The sequence below is a fragment of the Engystomops pustulosus genome, chromosome 7 (assembly GCF_040894005.1).
Source record: "Engystomops pustulosus chromosome 7, aEngPut4.maternal, whole genome shotgun sequence".
Lineage (NCBI taxonomy): Eukaryota > Metazoa > Chordata > Amphibia > Anura > Leptodactylidae > Engystomops > Engystomops pustulosus.
The window spans coordinates 1999775-2019480 of NC_092417.1; the positions used below are offsets into that span (position 1 = coordinate 1999775).

The following is a 19706-nucleotide window of genomic DNA, read 5'->3' on the forward strand; positions in this document are numbered from 1 at the left end:
AGAGCAACTGTGCAGCGTACAGAGGAGGAGGAGGAGAAGAGCAACTGTGCAGGGTACAGAGGAGGAGGAGGAGAAGAGCAACTGTGCAGCGTACAGAGGAGGAGGAGAAGAGCAACTGTGCAGAGTACAGAGGAGGAGAAGAGAAACTGTGCAGCATACAGAGGAGGAGAAGAGAAACTGTGCAGCGTACAGAGGAGGAGGAGGAGAAGAGCAACTGTGCAGCGTACAGAGGAGAAGGAGAAGAGCAACTGTGCAGCGTACAGAGGAGGAGAAGAGAAACTGTGCAGCGTACAGCGGAGGAGAAGAGAAACTGTGCAGCATACAGAGGAGAAGAAGAGCAACTGTGCAGCGTACAGAGGACGAGAAGAGCAACTGTGCAGCGTACAGAGGAGGAGAAGAGAAACTGTGCAGCGTACAGAGGAGGAGAAGAGAAACTGTGCAGCGTACAGAGGAGGAGAAGTAGAATATAGATAGACTGAGGTGCTAACACCCCCCAAAGAATTGTAGACTAATTTGCATATTTCTGAAGTTAACTTTTCACATGGAAGCCGCCAGAAATTAAAATCAAAGGCAGGGGTGGCATGTGTGGGCATAGTCCTATGTAACATGGCAGGGGTGGCATGTGTGGGCATAGTCCTATGTAACATGGCAGGGGTGGCATGTGTGGGCATAGTCCTATGTAACATGGCAAGGGTGGCATGTGTGGGCATTGCCCTATGTAACATGGCAGGGGTGGCATGTGTGGGCATAGTCCTATGTAACATGGCAGGGGTGGCATGTGTGGGCATAGTCCTATGTAACATGGCAGGGGTGGCATGTGTGGGCATAGTCCTATGTAACATGGCAGGGATGGCATGTGTTGGCATTGCCCTATGTAACATGGCAGGGGTGGCATGTGTGGGCATAGTCCTATGTAACATGGCAGGGGTGGCATGTGTGGGCATAGTCCTATGTAACATGGCAGGGGTGGCATGTGTGGGCATAGTCCTATGTAACATGGCAGGAGTGGCATGTGTGGGCATAGTCCTATGTAACATGGCAGGGGTGGCATGTGTGGGCATTGCCCTATGTAACATGGCAGGGGTGGCATGTGTGGGCATAGTCCTATGTAACATGGCAGGGATGGCATGTGTTGGCATAGCCCTATGTAACATGGCAGGGGTGGCATGTGTGGGCATAGTCCTATGTAACATGGCAGGGATGGCATGTGTTGGCATAGCCCTATGTAACATGGCAGGGGTGGCATGTGTGGGCATAGTCCTATGTAACATGGCAGGGATGGCATGTGTTGGCATAGCCCTATGTAACATGGCAAGGGTGGCATGTGTGGGCATAGGTCTATGTAACATGGCAGGGATGGCATGTGTTGGCATTGCCCTATGTAACATGGCAGGGGTGGCATGTGTGGGCATAGTCCTATGTAACATGGCAGGGATGGCATGTGTGGGCATAGTCCTATGTAACATGGCAGGGGTGGCATGTGTGGGCATAGTCCTATGTAACATGGCAGGGATGGCATGTGTTGGCATATCCCTATGTAACATGGCAGGGGTGGCATGTGTGGGCATAGCCCTATGTAACATGGCAGGGGTGGCAAGTGTGGGCATAGCCCTATGTAACATGGCAGGGATGGCATGTGTGGGCATTGCCCTATGTAACATGGCAGGGATGGCATATGAGGGTATAGGTCTATGTAACATGGCAGGGGTGGCATGTGTGGGCATAGGTCTATGTAACATGGCAGGGGTGGCATGTGTGGGCATAGGTCTATGTAACATGGAAGGGATGGCATGTGTTGGCATAGCCCTATGTAACATGGCAGGAGTGGCATGTGTGGGTATAGGTCTATGTAACATGGAAGGGATGGCATGTGTTGGCATAGCCCTATGTAACATGGCAGGGATGGCATGTGAGGGTATAGGTCTATGTAACATGGCAGGGATGGCATGTGAGGGTATAGGTCTATGTAACATGGCAGGGATGGCATGTGTTGGCATAGCCCTATGTAACATGGCAGGAGTGGCATATCCCTATGTAACATGGCAGGGGTGGCATGTGTTGGCATAGCCCTATGTAACTTGGCAGGAGTGGCATATCCCTATGTAACATGGCAGGGGTGGCATGTGTGGGCATATCCCTATGTAACATGGCAGGAGTGGCATATCCCTATGTAACATGGCAGGGGTGGCATGTGTGGGCATATCCCTATGTAACATGGCAGGGGTGGCATGTGTGGGCATAGTCCTATGTAACATGGCAGGGGTGGCATGTGTGGGCATAGTCCTATGTAACATGGCAGGGGTGGCATGTGTGGGCATATCCCTATGTAACATGGCAGGGGTGGCATGTGTTGGCATAGCCCTATGTAACATGGCAGGGGTGGCATGTGTGGGCATAGTCCTATGTAACATGGCAGGGGTGGCATGTGTTGGCATATCCCTATGTAACATGGCAGGGGTGGCATGTGTGGGCATATCCCTATGTAACATGGCAGGGGTGGCATGTGTGGGCATAGTCCTATGTAACATGGCAGGGGTGGCATGTGTGGGCATATCCCTATGTAACATGGCAGGGGTGGCATATCCCTATGTAACATGGCAGGGGTGGCAAGTTTGGGCATAGCCCTATGTAACATGGCAGGAGTTAGGGAATTTCTGGTGTTGGGTTCCCTGATGTCCGTGTTGGCGCGGTGACAGGTACCAAACATAGAAGTCATTGATCTGTAGGATGCGCCAGGAGAGTGGCAGCCGCTGACGACAATCTCCTCTCCTGCTCATTACAATCGTCCTTCCTGACGTCTAGGCCTGAGCGTTCCCGTAATCGCCTACCACCGGCGTGAGCCCAAGACGCCGCTTATTAGTACCACCCACAATATTATTTGGGGTACAAATAGTAAGTGAAAGACACAATGCACACTGATTGGCAAAGTACATAATGTAACACATCATCCACCTTCTACCTATATATCCCCATATTACAACTATATATCCCCATATTACACCTCCATCATCCACCTTCTACCTATATATCCCCATATTACACCTCCATCATCCACCTTCTACCAATATATCCCCATATTACACCTCCTTCATCCACCTTCTACCTATATATCCTTATATTACACCTCCATCATCCACCTTCTACCTATATATCCTTATATTACACCTCCATCATCCACCTTCTACCTATATATCCCCATATTACACCTCCAACATCCACCTTCTACCTATATATCCCCATATTAGTCCTCCATCATCCACCTTCTACCTATATATCCCCATATTACACCTCCATCATCCACCTTCTACCTATATATCCCCATATTACACCTCCATCATCCACCTTCTACCTATATATCCCCATATTACACCTCCATCATCCACCTTCTACATATATATCCCCATATTACACCTCCATCATCCACCTTCTACCTATATATCCCCATATTACACCTCCATCATTCACCTTCTACCTATATATCCCCATATTACACCTCCATCATTCACCTACCTATATATCCCCATATTACACCTCCATCATTCACCTTCTACCTATATATCCCCATATTAGTCCTCCATCATCCACCTTCTACCTATATATCCCCATATTACACCTCCATCATCCACCTTTTACCTATATATCCCCATATTACACCTCCACCATCCACCTTCTACCTATATATCCTTATATTACACCTCCATCATTCACCTTCTACCTATATATCCCCATATTAGTCCTCCATCATCCACCTTCTACCTATATATCCCCATATTACACCTCCATCATCCACCTTCTACCTATATATCCCCATATTACACCTCCATCATCCACCTTCTACCTATATATCCTTATATTACACCTCCATCATTCACCTTCTACCTATATATCCCCATATTACACCTATATATCCCCATATTACACCTCCATCATCCACCTTCTACCTATATATCCCCATATTACACCTCCATCATCCACCTTCTACCTATATATCCCCATATTACACCTCCATCATCCACCTTCTACCTATATATCCCCATATTACACCTCCATCATCCACCTTCTACCTATATATCCCCATATTACACCTCCATCATCCACCTTCTACCTATATATCCCCATATTACACCTCCATAATCCACCTTCTACCTATATATCCCCATATTACACCTCCCTCATCCACCTTCTACCTATATATCCCCATATTACACCTCCATCATCCACATTCTACCTATATATCCTTATATTACACCTCCATAATCCACCTTCTACCTATATATCCCCATATCACTCCTCCATCATCCACCTTCTACCTATATATCCCCATATTACACCTCCATCATCCACCTTCTACCTATATATCCACATATTACACCTCCATCATCCACCTTCTACCTATATATCCCCATATTACACCTCCATCATCCACCTTCTACCTATATATCCCCATATTACACCTCCATCATCCACCTTCTACCTATATATCCCCATATTACACCTCCATCATCCACCTTCTACCTATATATCCCCATATTACACCTCCATCATCCACATTCTACCTATATATCCTTATATTACACCTCCATCATCCACCTTCTACCTATATATCCTTATATTACACCTCCATAACCCACCTTCTACCTATATATCCCCATATTACACCTCCATAACCCACCTTCTACCTATATATCCCCATATTACTCCATGTTGCCCTTTTGACTGCTCCTCTCCTGTCTCATTCATCTGTTTCGATTTATCCAGGGATAAATCCTGAAGAAATCCAATTATTGGATCTGTAGTCTATTCATGGAGTCCGGAAAAGAGGACTAACAGAATAATTACCAGGAGGACTACAAGTTCCAGCCACTGTCAGATATGATAAAATACAGCCCCTAGCTACATACATAGACCCCCATAGACCTGTGACCACAGAGCTGACAATCTAATAGTATACAGCCCCTAGATACATACATAGACCCCCATAGACCTGTGACCACAGAGCTGACAATCTAATAGTATACAGCCCCTAGCTACACACATAGACCCCCATAGACCTGTGACCACAGAGCTGACAATCTAATAGTATACAGCCCTAGATACATACATAGACCCCCATAGACCTGTGACCACAGAGCTGACACTCTAATAGTATACAGCCCCTAGATACATACATAGACCCCCATATACCTGTGACCACAGAGCTGACACTCTAATAGTATACAGCCCCTAGATATATACATAGACCCCCATAGACCTGTGACCACAGAGCTGACAATCTAATAGTATACAGCCCCTAGCTACACACATAGACCCCCATAGACCTGTGACCACAGAGCTGACAATCTAATAGTATACAGCCCTAGATACATACATAGACCCCCATAGACCTGTGACCACAGAGCTGACACTCTAATAGTATACAGCCCCTAGATACATATATAGACCCCCATACACCTGTGACCACAGAGCTGACAATCTAATAGTATACAGCCCCTAGATACATATATAGACCCCCATACACCTGTGACCACAGAGCTGACAATCTAATAGTATACAGCCCCAGATACATACATAGACCCCCATATACCTGTGACCACAGAGCTGACAATCTAATAGTATACAGCCCTAGATACACACATAGACCCCCATAGACCTGTGACCACAGAGCTGACAATCTAATAGTATACAGCCCTAGATACATACATAGACCCCCATACACCTGTGACCACAGAGCTGACAATCTAATAGTATACAGCCCCAGATACATACATAGACCCCCATATACCTGTGACCACAGAGCTGACAATCTAATAGTATACAGCCCCAGATACATACATAGACCCCCATATACCTGTGACCACAGAGCTGACAATCTAATAGTATACAGCCCCTAGATACATATATAGACCCCCATACACCTGTGACCACAGAGCTGACAATCTAATAGTATACAGCCCCAGATACATACATAGACCCCCATATACCTGTGACCACAGAGCTGACAATCTAATAGTATACAGCCACTAGATACATATATAGACCCCCATACACCTGTGACCACAGAGCTGACAATCTAATAGTATACAGCCCCTAGATACATACATAGACCCCCATATACCTGTGACCACAGAGCTGACAATCTAATAGTATACAGCCCCTAGATACATACATAGACCCCCATAGACCTGTGACCACAGAGCTGACAATCTAATAGTATACAGCCCCTAGATACATACATAGACCCCCATAGACCTGTGACCACAGAGCTGACAATCTAATAGTATACAGCCCCTAGATACACACATAGACCCCCATAGACCTGTGACCACAGAGCTGACACTCTAATAGTATACAGCCCCTAGATATATACATAGACCCCCATACACCTGTGACCACAGAGCTGACACTCTAATAGTATACAGCCCCTAGATATATACATAGACCCCCATACACCTGTGACCACAGAGCTGACACTCTAATAGTATACAGCCCCTAGATACATACATAGACCCCCATATACCTGTGACCACAGAGCTGACAATCTAATAGTATACAGCCCCTAGATACATACATAGACCCCCATAGACCTGTGACCACAGAGCTGACAATCTAATAGTATACAGCCCCTAGATACACACATAGACCCCCATAGACCTGTGACCACAGAGCTGACACTCTAATAGTATACAGCCCCTAGATACACACATAGACCCCCATACACCTGTGACCACAGAGCTGACACTCTAAAGCTACATAGCTGTAGGTGGCCAGTATTTTGGGGTGATCAGTGTCAGTGCCCCCATCCTCTGGCAGCGCTGGTTCATTAGGTGCCCCCTCCCCCCGCCATCTGTCACACCTCCCCTCCCCCAGCCTCCATCTATCAGGACCTGGACATCTTCTCAGCCTCCAATGTCATGGGGCCCATTGTTGTCCTCTTGTGGCCTCTGCTTTGTCTGCCCTGGGGCCCCTCCACAGCTCCCGGTCCAGGGGCCCCCTCCACAGCTCTGGATGTCGGGCTCCTTTGTCCTGCCTCTATCCTTCCTCAGCTTGGAGGCTGCCCCTGGCTCTCCCTGACCTTCTCTCTCGGGGTGGGGGATCCTTCCATCATGATCCCCGTGCATCAGCTGCCGGTCCATTACCCGACCCCATGGTCAGGGGAACCTCCAGACCCCTCAGCAGTCACCTTCCAAATTCATTTCTATAGCCCCCTGCCCCCCATCCATCATGTAGTGTCTTCCCCCGCACCCCATGTACACCAGCACCTCCCCCTGCACCCCAAGTACACCAGCACCTCCCCCTGCACCCCAAGTACACCAGCACCTCCCCCCGAACCCCATGTACACCAGCACCTCCCCCTGCACCCCAAGTACACCAGCACCTCCCCCTGCACCCCAAGTACACCAGCACCTCCCCCTGCACCCCAAGTACACCAGCACCTCCCCCTGCACCCCAAGTACACCAGCACCCCCCCCCCCGCACCCCATGTACATCAGCACCTCCCCCCGCACCCCAAGTACACCAGCACCTCCCCCTGCACCCCAAGTACACCAGCACCTCCCCCCGCACCCCAAGTACACCAGCACCTCCCCCCGCACCCCAAGTACACCAGCACCATCCCCCCGAACCCCAAGTACACCAGCACCTCCCCCCGAACCCTCTCGCTCTCCCTGGTCACTTACCTTTGTGCACTCCAGTGAATTTGTCTTTGATGACGGTAAGTTCATAGATTTTCCCAAACTGCTCGAAGATGGGCTTCAATTCCTTCTCCTCCAGGTTCCGGGGGATTTGCCCAATGAAAAGTTTAATGGCATCGGGTTCCTTCATTAGGGCGAAGTGGGCAGAGGGAAGGGGCAAGAAAGGCACTGGAGCCCCAAAAGCAGGAGCCAACTGTGGCTATCCTCCCCTACCCCGGTGACTAGCCTCCCCTACCCCAGTGACTATCCTCGCCTACAGCTGTGGCTATCCTCCCCTACCCCAGTGACTATCCTCACTTACAGCTGTTGCTATCCTCCCCTACCCCGGTGTCTATCCTCACCTACAGCTGTTGCTATCCTCCCCTACCCCGGTGTCTATCCTCACCTACAGCTGTTGCTGTCCTCCCCTACCCCGGTGGCTATCCTCCCCTACCTGGGTGGTTATCCTCCCCTACAGCTGTGGCTATCCTCACCTACCTGGGTGGTTATCCTCCCCTACAGCTGTGGCTATCCTCCCCTACCTGGGTGGTTATCCTCCCCTACAGCTGTGGCTATCCTCACCTACCTGGGTGGTTATCCTCCCCTACAGCTGTGGCTATCCTCCCCTACCTGGGTGGTTATCCTCCCCTACAGCTGTGGCTATCCTCACCTACCTGGGTGGTTATCCTCCCCTACAGCTGTGGCTATCGATCCCTACAGTGGTCCCTGGAGGCTCTACCCTAATACTTGGGGGGCTCTCGGCGTGTCCCCCTCCTCAGAAGCCTCCTACACCTCCAGAGAGTCTTCAGCTCTGATTCCAAATCTTTTCTTTCCGTACAATTATGAGTCCCCTCCCTGCGCCCGGAGCCCGCCCCAACCCGACAGCGTGATGTCAGAGCCAGGGGTCGGGGAGAAAGAGCCGCACACGCGCACAGCCGAAGAGAGAGAGAAAGAAGGAGAGATAAGGAGAGGGGTGCACAGCCAGAGAGAGAGAGAAGGAGAGGGGTGCACAGCCAGAGAGAGAGAGAGAAGGAGAGGGGGTGCACAGCCAGAGAGAGAGAGAGAGAGAAGGAGAGGGGTGCACAGCCAGAGAGAGAAGGAGAGGGGCGCACAGCCAGAGAGAGAGAAGGAGAGGGGTGCACAGCCAGAGAGAGAGAAGGAGAGGGGTGCACAGCCAGAGAGAGGGAAGGAGAGGGGTGCACAGCCAGAGAGAGAGAAGGAGAGGGGTGCACAGCCAGAGAGAGAGAAGGAGAGGGGTGCACAGCCAGAGAGAGGGAAGGAGAGGGGTGCACAGCCAGAGAGAGAGAGAGAAGGAGAGGGGTTCACAGCCAGAGAGAAGGAGAGGGGTGCACAGCCAGAGAGAGAGAAGGAGAGGGGTGCACAGCCAGAGAGAGGAGAGGGGTGCACAGCCAGAGAGAGAGAAGGAGAGGGGTGCACAGCCAGAGAGAGAGAGAGAAGGAGAGGGGTGCACAGCCAGAGAGAGAGAGAGAGAGAGAGAAGGAGAGGGGGTGCACAGCCAGAGAGAGAGAGAGAGAGAAGGAGAGGTGGTGCACAGCCAGAGAGAGAGAGAAGGAGAGGGGGTGCACAGCCAGAGAGAGAGAAGGAGAGGGGTGCACAGCCAGAGAGAGAGAGAAGGAGAGGGGTGCACAGCCAGAGAGAGAGAGAGAGAGAGAGAAGGAGAGGGGGTGCACAGCCAGAGAGAGAGAGAGAGAGAAGGAGAGGTGGTGCACAGCCAGAGAGAGAGAGAAGGAGAGGGGGTGCACAGCCAGAGAGAGAGAGAAGGAGAGGGTGCACAGCCAGAGAGAGAGAAGGAGAGGGGTGCACAGCCAGAGAGAGAGAGAGAAGGAGAGGGGTGCACAGCCAGAGAGAGAGAGAGAGAGAAGGAGAGGGGGTGCACAGCCAGAGAGAGAGAGAAGGAGAGGGGGTGCACAGCCAGAGAGAGAGAAGGAGAGGGTGCACAGCCAGAGAGAGAGAAGGAGAGGGGTGCACAGCCAGAGAGAGAGAGAGAAGGAGAGGTGGTGCACAGCCAGAGAGAGAGAGAGAAGGAGAGGTGGTGCACAGCCAGAGAGAGAGAGAGAAGGAGAGGTGGTGCACAGCCAGAGAGAGAGAGAGAAGGAGAGGTGGTGCACAGCCAGAGAGAGAGAGAAGGAGAGGGGGTGCACAGCCAGAGAGAGAGAGAAGGAGAGGGGGTGCACAGCCAGAGAGAGAGAGAAGGAGAGGGGGTGCACAGCCAGAGAGAGAGAGAAGGAGAGGGGGTGCACAGCCAGAGAGAGAGAGAGAAGGAGAGGGGTGCACAGCCAGAGAGAGAGAGAGAGAAGGAGAGGGGGTGCACAGCCAGAGAGAGAGAGAAGGAGAGGGGGTGCACAGCCAGAGAGAGAGAGAAGGAGAGGGTGCACAGCCAGAGAGAGAGAAGGAGAGGGGTGCACAGCCAGAGAGAGAGAGAGAAGGAGAGGTGGTGCACAGCCAGAGAGAGAGAGAGAAGGAGAGGTGGTGCACAGCCAGAGAGAGAGAGAGAAGGAGAGGTGGTGCACAGCCAGAGAGAGAGAGAGAAGGAGAGGTGGTGCACAGCCAGAGAGAGAGAGAAGGAGAGGGGGTGCACAGCCAGAGAGAGAGAGAAGGAGAGGGGGTGCACAGCCAGAGAGAGAGAGAAGGAGAGGGGGTGCACAGCCAGAGAGAGAGAGAGAAGGAGAGGGGGTGCACAGCCAGAGAGAGAGAGAAGGAGAGGGGGTGCACAGCCAGAGAGAGAGAGAGAAGGAGAGGGGTGCACAGCCAGAGAGAGAGAGAGAAGGAGAGGGGTGCACAGCCAGAGAGAGAGAGAGAGAAGGAGAGGGGTGCACAGCCAGAGAGAGAGAGAGAAGGAGAGGGGTGCACAGCCAGAGAGAGAGAGAGAAGGAGAGGGGTGCACAGCCAGAGAGAGAGAGAGAAGGAGAGGGGTACACAGCCAGAGAGAGAGAGAGAAGGAGAGGGGTGCACAGCCAGAGAGAGAGAGAGAAGGAGAGGGGTGCACAGCCAGAGAGAGAGAGAGAAGGAGAGGGGTGCACAGCCAGAGAGAGAGAGAGAGAAGGAGAGGGGTGCACAGCCAGAGAGAGAGAGAGAAGGAGAGGGGTGCACAGCCAGAGAGAGAGAGAGAAGGAGAGGGGTGCACAGCCAGAGAGAGAGAGAGAAGGAGAGGGGTGCACAGCCAGAGAGAGAGAGAGAAGGAGAGGGGTGCACAGCCAGAGAGAGAGAGAGAAGGAGAGGGGTGCACAGCCAGAGAGAGAGAGAGAAGGAGAGGGGTGCACAGCCAGAGAGAGAGAGAGAAGGAGAGGGGTGCACAGCCAGAGAGAGAGAGAGAAGGAGAGGGGTGCACAGCCAGAGAGAGAGAGAGAAGGAGAGGGGTGCACAGCCAGAGAGAGAGAGAGAAGGAGAGGGGTGCACAGCCAGAGAGAGAGAGAGAAGGAGAGGGGTGCACAGCCAGAGAGAGAGAGAGAAGGAGAGGGGTGCACAGCCAGAGAGAGAGAAGGAGAGGGGTGCACAGCCAGAGAGAGAGAGAGAAGGAGAGGGGTGCACAGCCAGAGAGAGAGAGAGAAGGAGAGGGGTGCACAGCCAGAGAGAGAGAGAGAAGGAGAGGGGTGCACAGCCAGAGAGAGAGAAGGAGAGGGGTGCACAGCCAGAGAGAGAGAAGGAGAGGGGTGCACAGCCAGAGAGAGAGAGAAGGAGAGGGGTGCACAGCCAGAGAGAGAGAAGGAGAGGGGTGCACAGCCAGAGAGAGAGAAGGAGAGGGGTGCACACCCAGAGAGAGAGAAGGAGAGGGGTGCACAGCCAGAGAGAGAGAAGGAGAGGGGTGCACAGCCAGAGAGAGAGAGAAGGAGAGGGGTGCACAGACCCTATGGGGCAGAGGTTGTATATCCGGGCACAGTGTGGAGGGCTCATATAACTGCCCCTGATACCGGCTCTGTGCACCTGTCGGGGCCCGGGCGGCTCTGCGCCTGCAGCCGGCGACTACACTTTGCAGACGCTCCCTGCCACAGCCATTGTTCTGCCGCCGCTCTCCTTGGTGCTGAACCTCTCCGGCTGGAGGAGGGGGGAGAGGAGCCAGGTGTGTAATATACAGGAGAGGAGGAGGTGTGTAATATACAGGAGAGGAGGGGGGTGTAATAAAACAGGAAGGAGAGGAGGGAGGTGTGTAATATACAGGAGAGGAGGGAGGTGTGTAATATACAGGAGAGGAGGGAGGTGTGTAATATACAGGAGAGGAGGGGGGTGTGTAATATACAGGAGAGGAGGGAGGTGTGTAATATACAGGAGAGGAGGGGGGTGTAATATACAGGAGAGGAGGGAGGTGTGTAATATACAGGAGAGGAGGGAGGTGTGTAATATACAGGAGAGGAGGGAGGTGTGTAATATACAGGAGAGGAGGGAGGTGTGTAATATACAGGAGATGAGGAGGGAGGTGTGTAATATACAGGAGAGGAGGGGGGTGTGTAATATACAGGAGAGGAGGGAGGTGTGTAATATACAGGATAGGAGGGAGGTGTGTAATATACAGGAGAGGGGGGAGGTGTGTAATATACAGGAGATGAGGAGGGAGGTGTGTAATATACAGGATAGGAGGGAGGTGTGTAATATACAGGAGAGGAGGGAGGTGTGTAATATACAGGAGAGGAGGGAGGTGTGTAATATACAGGAGAGGAGGGAGGTGTGTAATATACAGGAGAGGAGGGAGGTGTGTAATATACAGGAGAGGAGGGGGGTGTGTAATATACAGGAGAGGAGGGAGGTGTGTAATATACAGGAGAGGAGGGAGGTGTGTAATATACAGGAGAGGAGGGGGGGGTGTAATATACAGGAGAGGAGGCAGGTGTGTAATATACAGGAGAGGAGGGAGGTGTGTAATATACAGGAGAGGAGGGGGGTGTAATATACAGGAGAGGAGGGAGGTGTGTAATATACAGGAGAGGAGGGAGGTGTGTAATATACAGGAGAGGAGGGAGGTGTGTAATATACAGGAGAGGAGGGAGGTGTGTAATATACAGGAGAGGAGGGGGGTGTGTAATATACAGGAGAGGAGGGAGGTGTGTAATATACAGGAGAGGAGGGAGGTGTGTAATATACAGGAGAGGAGGGGGGTGTGTAATATACAGGAGAGGAGGGAGGTGTGTAATATACAGGAGAGGAGGGAGGTGTGTAATATACAGGAGGGGAGGGAGGTGTGTAATATACAGGAGAGGAGGGAGGTGTGTAATATACAGGAGAGGAGGGAGGTGTGTAATATACAGGAGAGGAGGGAGGTGTGTAATATACAGGAGAGGGGGGAGGTGTGTAATATACAGGAGAGGAGGGAGGTGTGTAATATACAGGAGAGGGGGGAGGTGTGTAATATACAGGAGAGGAGGGAGGTGTGTAATATACAGGAGAGGAGGGAGGTGTGTAATATACAGGAGAGGAGGGAGGTGTGTAATATACAGGAGAGGAGGGAGGTGTGTAATATACAGGAGAGGAGGGAGGTGTGTAATATACAGGAGAGGGGGGAGGTGTGTAATATACAGGAGAGGAGGGAGGTGTGTAATATACAGGAGAGGGGGGAGGTGTGTAATATACAGGAGAGGAGGGAGGTGTGTAATATACAGGAGAGGAGGCAGGTGTGTAATATACAGGAGAGGGGGGAGGTGTGTAATATACAGGAGAGGAGGGAGGTGTGTAATATACAGGAGAGGAGGGAGGTGTGTAATATACAGGAGAGGAGGGGGGGGGTGTAATATACAGGAGAGGGGGGAGGTGTGTAATATACAGGAGAGGAGGGAGGGGTGTAATATACAGGAGAGGAGCCAGGTGTGTAATATACAGGAGAGGAGGGAGGTGTGTAATATACAGGAGAGGAGGGAGGTGTGTAATATACAGGAGAGGAGGAGGTGTGTAATATACAGGAGAGGAGGGAGGTGTGTAATATACAGGAGAGGAGGAGGTGTGTAATATACAGGAGAGGAGGGAGGTGTGTAATATACAGGAGAGGAGGGAGGTGTGTAATATACAGGAGAGGAGGGAGGTGTGTAATATACAGGAGAGGAGGGAGGTGTGTAATATACAGGAGAGGAGGGAGGTGTGTAATATACAGGAGAGGAGGGAGGTGTGTAATATACAGGAGAGGAGGGAGGTGTGTAATATACAGGAGAGGAGGGAGGTGTGTAATATACAGGAGAAGAGGGAGGTGTGTAATATACAGGAGAGGAGGAGGTGTGTAATATACAGGAGAGGAGGGAGGTGTGTAATATACAGGAGAGGAGGAGGTGTGTAATATACAGGAGAGGAGGGAGGTGTGTAATATACAGGAGAGGAGGGAGGTGTGTAATATACAGGAGAGGAGGGGAGGTGTGTAATATACAGGAGAGGAGGGAGGTGTGTAATATACAGGAGAGGAGGGGAGGTGTGTAATATACAGGAGAGGAGGGGAGGTGTGTAATATACAGGAGAGGAGGGGAGGTGTGTAATATACAGGAGAGGAGGGAGGTGTGTAATATACAGGAGAGGAGGGAGGTGTGTAATATACAGGAGAGGAGGGAGGTGTGTAATATACAGGAGAGGAGGGGAGGTGTGTAATATACAGGAGAGGAGGGAGGTGTGTAATATACAGGAGAGGAGGGAGGTGTGTAATATACAGGAGAGGAGGGAGGTGTGTAATATACAGGAGAGGAGGGAGGTGTGTAATATACAGGAGAGGGGGGAGGTGTGTAATATACAGGAGAGGAGGGAGGTGTGTAATATACAGGAGAGGAGGGAGGTGTGTAATATACAGGAGAGGAGGGAGGTGTGTAATATACAGGATAGGAGGGGGGTGTGTAATATACAGGAGAGGAGGAGGTGTGTAATATACAGGAGAGGGGGGAGGTGTAATATACAGGAGAGGAGGGGAGGTGTGTAATATACAGGAGAGGAGGGAGGTGTGTAATATACAGGAGAGGAGGGAGGTATGTAATATACAGGAGAGGAGCCAGGTGTGTAATATACAGGAGAGGGGGAGGTGTGTAATATACAGGAGAGGAGGGAGGTGTGTAATATACAGGACAGGAGGGGAGGTGTGTAATATACAGGAGAGGGGGGAGGTGTGTAATATACAGGAGAGGAGGGGAGGTGTGTAATATACAGGAGAGGAGGGAGGTGTGTAATATACAGGAGAGGAGGGAGGTGTGTAATATACAGGAGAGGAGGGAGGTGTGTAATATACAGGAGAGGGGGAGGTGTGTAATATACAGGAGAGGAGGGAGCTGTGTAATATACAGGAGAGGGGGGAGGTGTGTAATATACAGGAGAGGGGGGAGGTGTGTAATATACAGGAGAGGGGGGAGGTGTAATATACAGGAGAGGAGGGAGGTGTAATATACAGGAGAGGAGGGAGGTGTGTAATATACAGGAGAGGAGGGAGGTGTGTAATATACAGGAGAGGAGGGAGGTGTGTAATATACAGGAGAGGGGGGAGGTGTGTAATATACAGGAGAGGAGGGAGGTGTGTAATATACAGGAGAGGAGGGAGGTGTGTAATATACAGGAGAGGAGGGAGGTGTGTAATATACAGGAGAGGAGGGAGGTGTGTAATATACAGGAGAGGAGGGAGGTGTGTAATATACAGGAGAGGAGGGGGGGGGGTGTAATATACAGGAGAGGGGGGAGGTGTGTAATATACAGGAGAGGAGGGAGGGGTGTAATATACAGGAGAGGAGCCAGGTGTGTAATATACAGGAGAGGAGGGAGGTGTGTAATATACAGGAGAGGAGGGAGGTGTGTAATATACAGGAGAGGAGGAGGTGTGTAATATACAGGAGAGGAGGGAGGTGTGTAATATACAGGAGAGGAGGGAGGTGTGTAATATACAGGAGAGGAGGGAGGTGTGTAATATACAGGAGAGGAGGGAGGTGTGTAATATACAGGAGAGGAGGGAGGTGTGTAATATACAGGAGAGGAGGGAGGTGTGTAATATACAGGACAGGAGGGGGTGTGTAATATACAGGAGAGGAGGGAGGTGTGTAATATACAGGAGAGGAGGGAGGTGTGTAATATACAGGAGGGGAGGGAGGTGTGTAATATACAGGAGAGGAGGGAGGTGTGTAATATACAGGAGAGGAGGGAGGTGTGTAATATACAGGAGAGGAGGGAGGTGTGTAATATACAGGAGAGGAGGAGGTGTGTAATATACAGGAGAGGAGTGAGGTGTGTAATATACAGGAGAGGAGGGAGGTGTGTAATATACAGGAGAGGAGGGGAGGTGTGTAATATACAGGAGAGGAGGGAGGTGTGTAATATACAGGAGAGGAGGGGAGGTGTGTAATATACAGGAGAGGAGGGGAGGTGTGTAATATACAGGAGAGGAGGGGAGGTGTGTAATATACAGGAGAGGAGGGAGGTGTGTAATATACAGGAGAGGAGGGAGGTGTGTAATATACAGGAGAGGAGGGAGGTGTGTAATATACAGGAGAGGAGGGGAGGTGTGTAATATACAGGAGAGGAGGGGGGTGTGTAATATACAGGAGAGGAGGGAGGTGTGTAATATACAGGAGAGGAGGGAGGTGTGTAATATACAGGAGAGGAGGGAGGTGTGTAATATACAGGAGAGGAGGGAGGTGTGTAATATACAGGAGAGGAGGGAGGTGTGTAATATACAGGAGAGGGGGAGGTGTGTAATATACAGGAGAGGAGGGAGGTGTGTAATATACAGGAGAGGAGGGAGGTGTGTAATATACAGGAGGGGAGGGAGGTGTGTAATATACAGGAGAGGAGGGAGGTGTGTAATATACAGGAGGGGAGGGAGGTGTGTAATATACAGGAGAGGAGGGAGGTGTGTAATATACAGGAGAGGGGGAGGTGTGTAATATACAGGAGAGGAGGGGAGGTGTGTAATATACAGGAGAGGAGGGAGGTGTGTAATATACAGGAGGGGAGGGAGGTGTGTAATATACAGGAGAGGAGGGAGGTGTGTAATATACAGGAGAGGAGGGAGGTGTGTAATATACAGGAGAGGAGGGAGGTGTGTAATATACAGGAGAGGGGGAGGTGTGTAATATACAGGAGAGGAGGGAGGTGTGTAATATACAGGAGAGGGGGGAGGTGTGTAATATACAGGAGAGGAGGGAGGTGTGTAATATACAGGAGAGGAGGGAGGTGTGTAATATACAGGAGAGGGGGAGGTGTGTAATATACAGGATAGGAGGGGAGGTGTGTAATATACAGGAGAGGAGGAGGTGTGTAATATACAGGAGAGGGGGGAGGTGTAATATACAGGAGAGGAGGGGAGGTGTGTAATATACAGGAGAGGAGGGAGGTGTGTAATATACAGGAGAGGAGGGAGGTATGTAATATACAGGAGAGGAGCCAGGTGTGTAATATACAGGAGAGGGGGGAGGTGTGTAATATACAGGAGAGGAGGGAGGTGTGTAATATACAGGAGAGGGGGGAGGTGTGTAATATACAGGAGAGGAGGGAGCTGTGTAATATACAGGAGAGGGGGGAGGTGTGTAATATACAGGAGAGGAGGGGAGGTGTGTAATATACAGGAGAGGGGGGAGGTGTAATATACAGGAGAGGAGGGAGGTGTAATATACAGGAGAGGAGGGAGGTGTGTAATATACAGGAGAGGAGGGAGGTGTGTAATATACAGGAGAGGAGGGAGGTGTGTAATATACAGGAGAGGGGGGAGGTGTGTAATATACAGGAGAGGAGGGAGGTGTGTAATATACAGGAGAGGAGGGAGGTGTGTAATATACAGGAGAGGAGGGGAGGTGTGTAATATACAGGAGAGGAGGGAGGTGTGTAATATACAGGAGAGGAGGGAGGTGTGTAATATACAGGAGAGGGGGGAGGTGTGTAATATACAGGAGAGGAGGGGAGGTGTGTAATATACAGGAGAGGAGGGGAGGTGTGTAATATACAGGAGAGGAGGGGAGGTGTGTAATATACAGGAGAGGAGGGAGGTGTGTAATATACAGGAGAGGAGGGGAGGTGTGTAATATACAGGAGAGGAGGGAGGTGTGTAATATACAGGAGAGGAGGGGGGTGTAATATACAGGAGAGGAGGGAGGTGTGTAATATACAGGAGAGGAGGGAGGTGTGTAATATACAGGAGAGGAGGGGAGGTGTGTAATATACAGGAGAGGAGGGAGGTGTGTAATATACAGGAGAGGGGGGAGGTGTGTAATATACAGGAGAGGAGGGGGGTGTAATATACAGGAGAGGAGGGGAGGTGTGTAATATACAGGAGAGGAGGGAGGTGTGTAATATACAGGAGAGGAGGGGAGGTGTGTAATATACAGGAGAGGAGGGGAGGTGTGTAATATACAGGAGAGGAGGGGAGGTGTGTAATATACAGGAGAGGGGGGAGGTGTGTAATATACAGGAGAGGAGGGGAGGTGTGTAATATACAGGAGAGGAGGGGAGGTGTGTAATATACAGGAGAGGAGGGAGGTGTGTAATATACAGGAGAGGAGCCAGGTGTGTAATATACAGGAGAGGAGGGGAGGTGTGTAATATACAGGAGAGGAGGGAGGTGTGTAATATACAGGAGAGGAGGGGGGGGTGTAATATACAGGAGAGGAGGGAGGTGTGTAATATACAGGAGAGGAGGGAGGTGTGTAATATACAGGAGAGGAGGGAGGTGTGTAATATACAGGAGAGGACGGAGGTGTGTAATATACAGGAGAGGAGGGAGGTGTGTAATATACAGGAGAGGAGGGAGGTGTGTAATATACAGGAGAGGAGGAGGGTGTAATATACAGGAGAGGGGGGAGGTGTGTAATATACAGGAGAGGAGGGGGGGTGTAATATACAGGAGAGGAGGGAGGTGTGTAATATACAGGAGAGGAGGGGGGGGGGGTGTAATATACAGGAGAGGAGGGGGGTGTGTAATATACAGGAGAGGAGGGGGGGTGTAATATACAGGAGAGGAGGGAGGTGTGTAATATACAGGAGAGGAGGGAGGTGTGTAATATACAGGAGAGGAGGGGGGTGTGTAATATACAGGAGAGGAGGGAGGTGTGTAATATACAGGAGAGGAGGAGGGAGGTGTGTAATATACAGGAGAGGAGGAGGGAGGTGTGTAATATACAGGAGAGGAGGGGGGGTGTAATATACAGGAGAGGAGCTAGGTGTGTAATATACAGGAGAGGAGGGAGGTGTGTAATATACAGGAGAGGAGGGAGGTGTGTAATATACAGGAGAGGAGGGAGGTGTGTAATATACAGGAGAGGAGGGAGGTGTGTAATATACAGGAGAGGAGGGAGGTGTGTAATATACAGGAGAGGAGGGAGGTGTGTAATATACAGGAGAGGAGGGAGGTGTGTAATATACAGGAGAGGAGGGAGGTGTGTAATATACAGGAGAGGAGGGAGGTGCGTAATATACAGGAGAGGAGGAGGGAGGTGTGTAATATACAGGAGAGGAGGGAGGTGCGTAATATACAGGAGAGGAGGAGGGAGGTGTGTAATATACAGGAGAGGAGGGAGGTGTGTAATATACAGGAGAGGAGGGGGGTGTGTAATATACAGGAGAGAGGAGGGAGGTGTGTAATATACAGGAGGGGAGGGAGGTGTGTAATATACAGGAGGGGAGGGAGGTGTGTAATATACAGGAGAGGAGGGAGGTGTGTAATATACAGGAGAGGGGGGAGGTGTGTAATATACAGGAGAGGGGGAGGTGTGTAATATACAGGAGAGGAGGGGGAGGTGTGTAATATACAGGAGAGGAGGGGGGGGTGTAATATACAGGAGAGGAGGGAGGGGTGTAATATACAGGAGAGGAGGGGGAGTGTAATATACAGGAGAGGAGGGAGGGGTGTAATATACAGGAGAGGGGGGAGGTGTGTAATATACAGGATAGGAGGGGGGGTGTGTAATATACAGGAGAGGAGGGAGGTGTGTAATATACAGGAGGGAGGGAGGGGTGTAATATACAGGATAGGAGGGGTTATTATGCCCCAGGAGAGTGTAGAATGCGGAATGTCAGTTTGGGCAGCACGGTGGCTCAGTGGTTCGCACTACAGCCTTGCAGCGCTGGGCTCCTGGGTTCACGTTCCAT

At 51.0% G+C, this 19706-nt stretch overlaps 1 protein-coding gene across 14 annotated transcripts in view; it reads right to left on the bottom strand.

Moving 5' to 3' along the window:
- CELF3 (CUGBP Elav-like family member 3) overlaps positions 1 to 19706 on the bottom strand; it is a 74032-nt gene that overhangs the window by 42290 nt on the left and 12036 nt on the right. For 11 of the 14 annotated variants that reach the window (XM_072114461.1, XM_072114457.1, XM_072114459.1 and 8 more), the window contains exon 1: positions 7677 to 8511. The exons of 1 other annotated variant lie outside the window; for it this stretch is intronic. In XM_072114461.1, the coding sequence (XP_071970562.1) occupies positions 7677 to 7821 (145 nt within the window). In that variant the 5' untranslated portion in view covers positions 7822 to 8511. Of the gene's footprint in view, positions 1 to 7676; positions 8513 to 19706 lie in introns of those variants that run through there. 2 more of the 14 variants (XR_011848714.1, XM_072114460.1) reach the window with 2 other exon arrangements.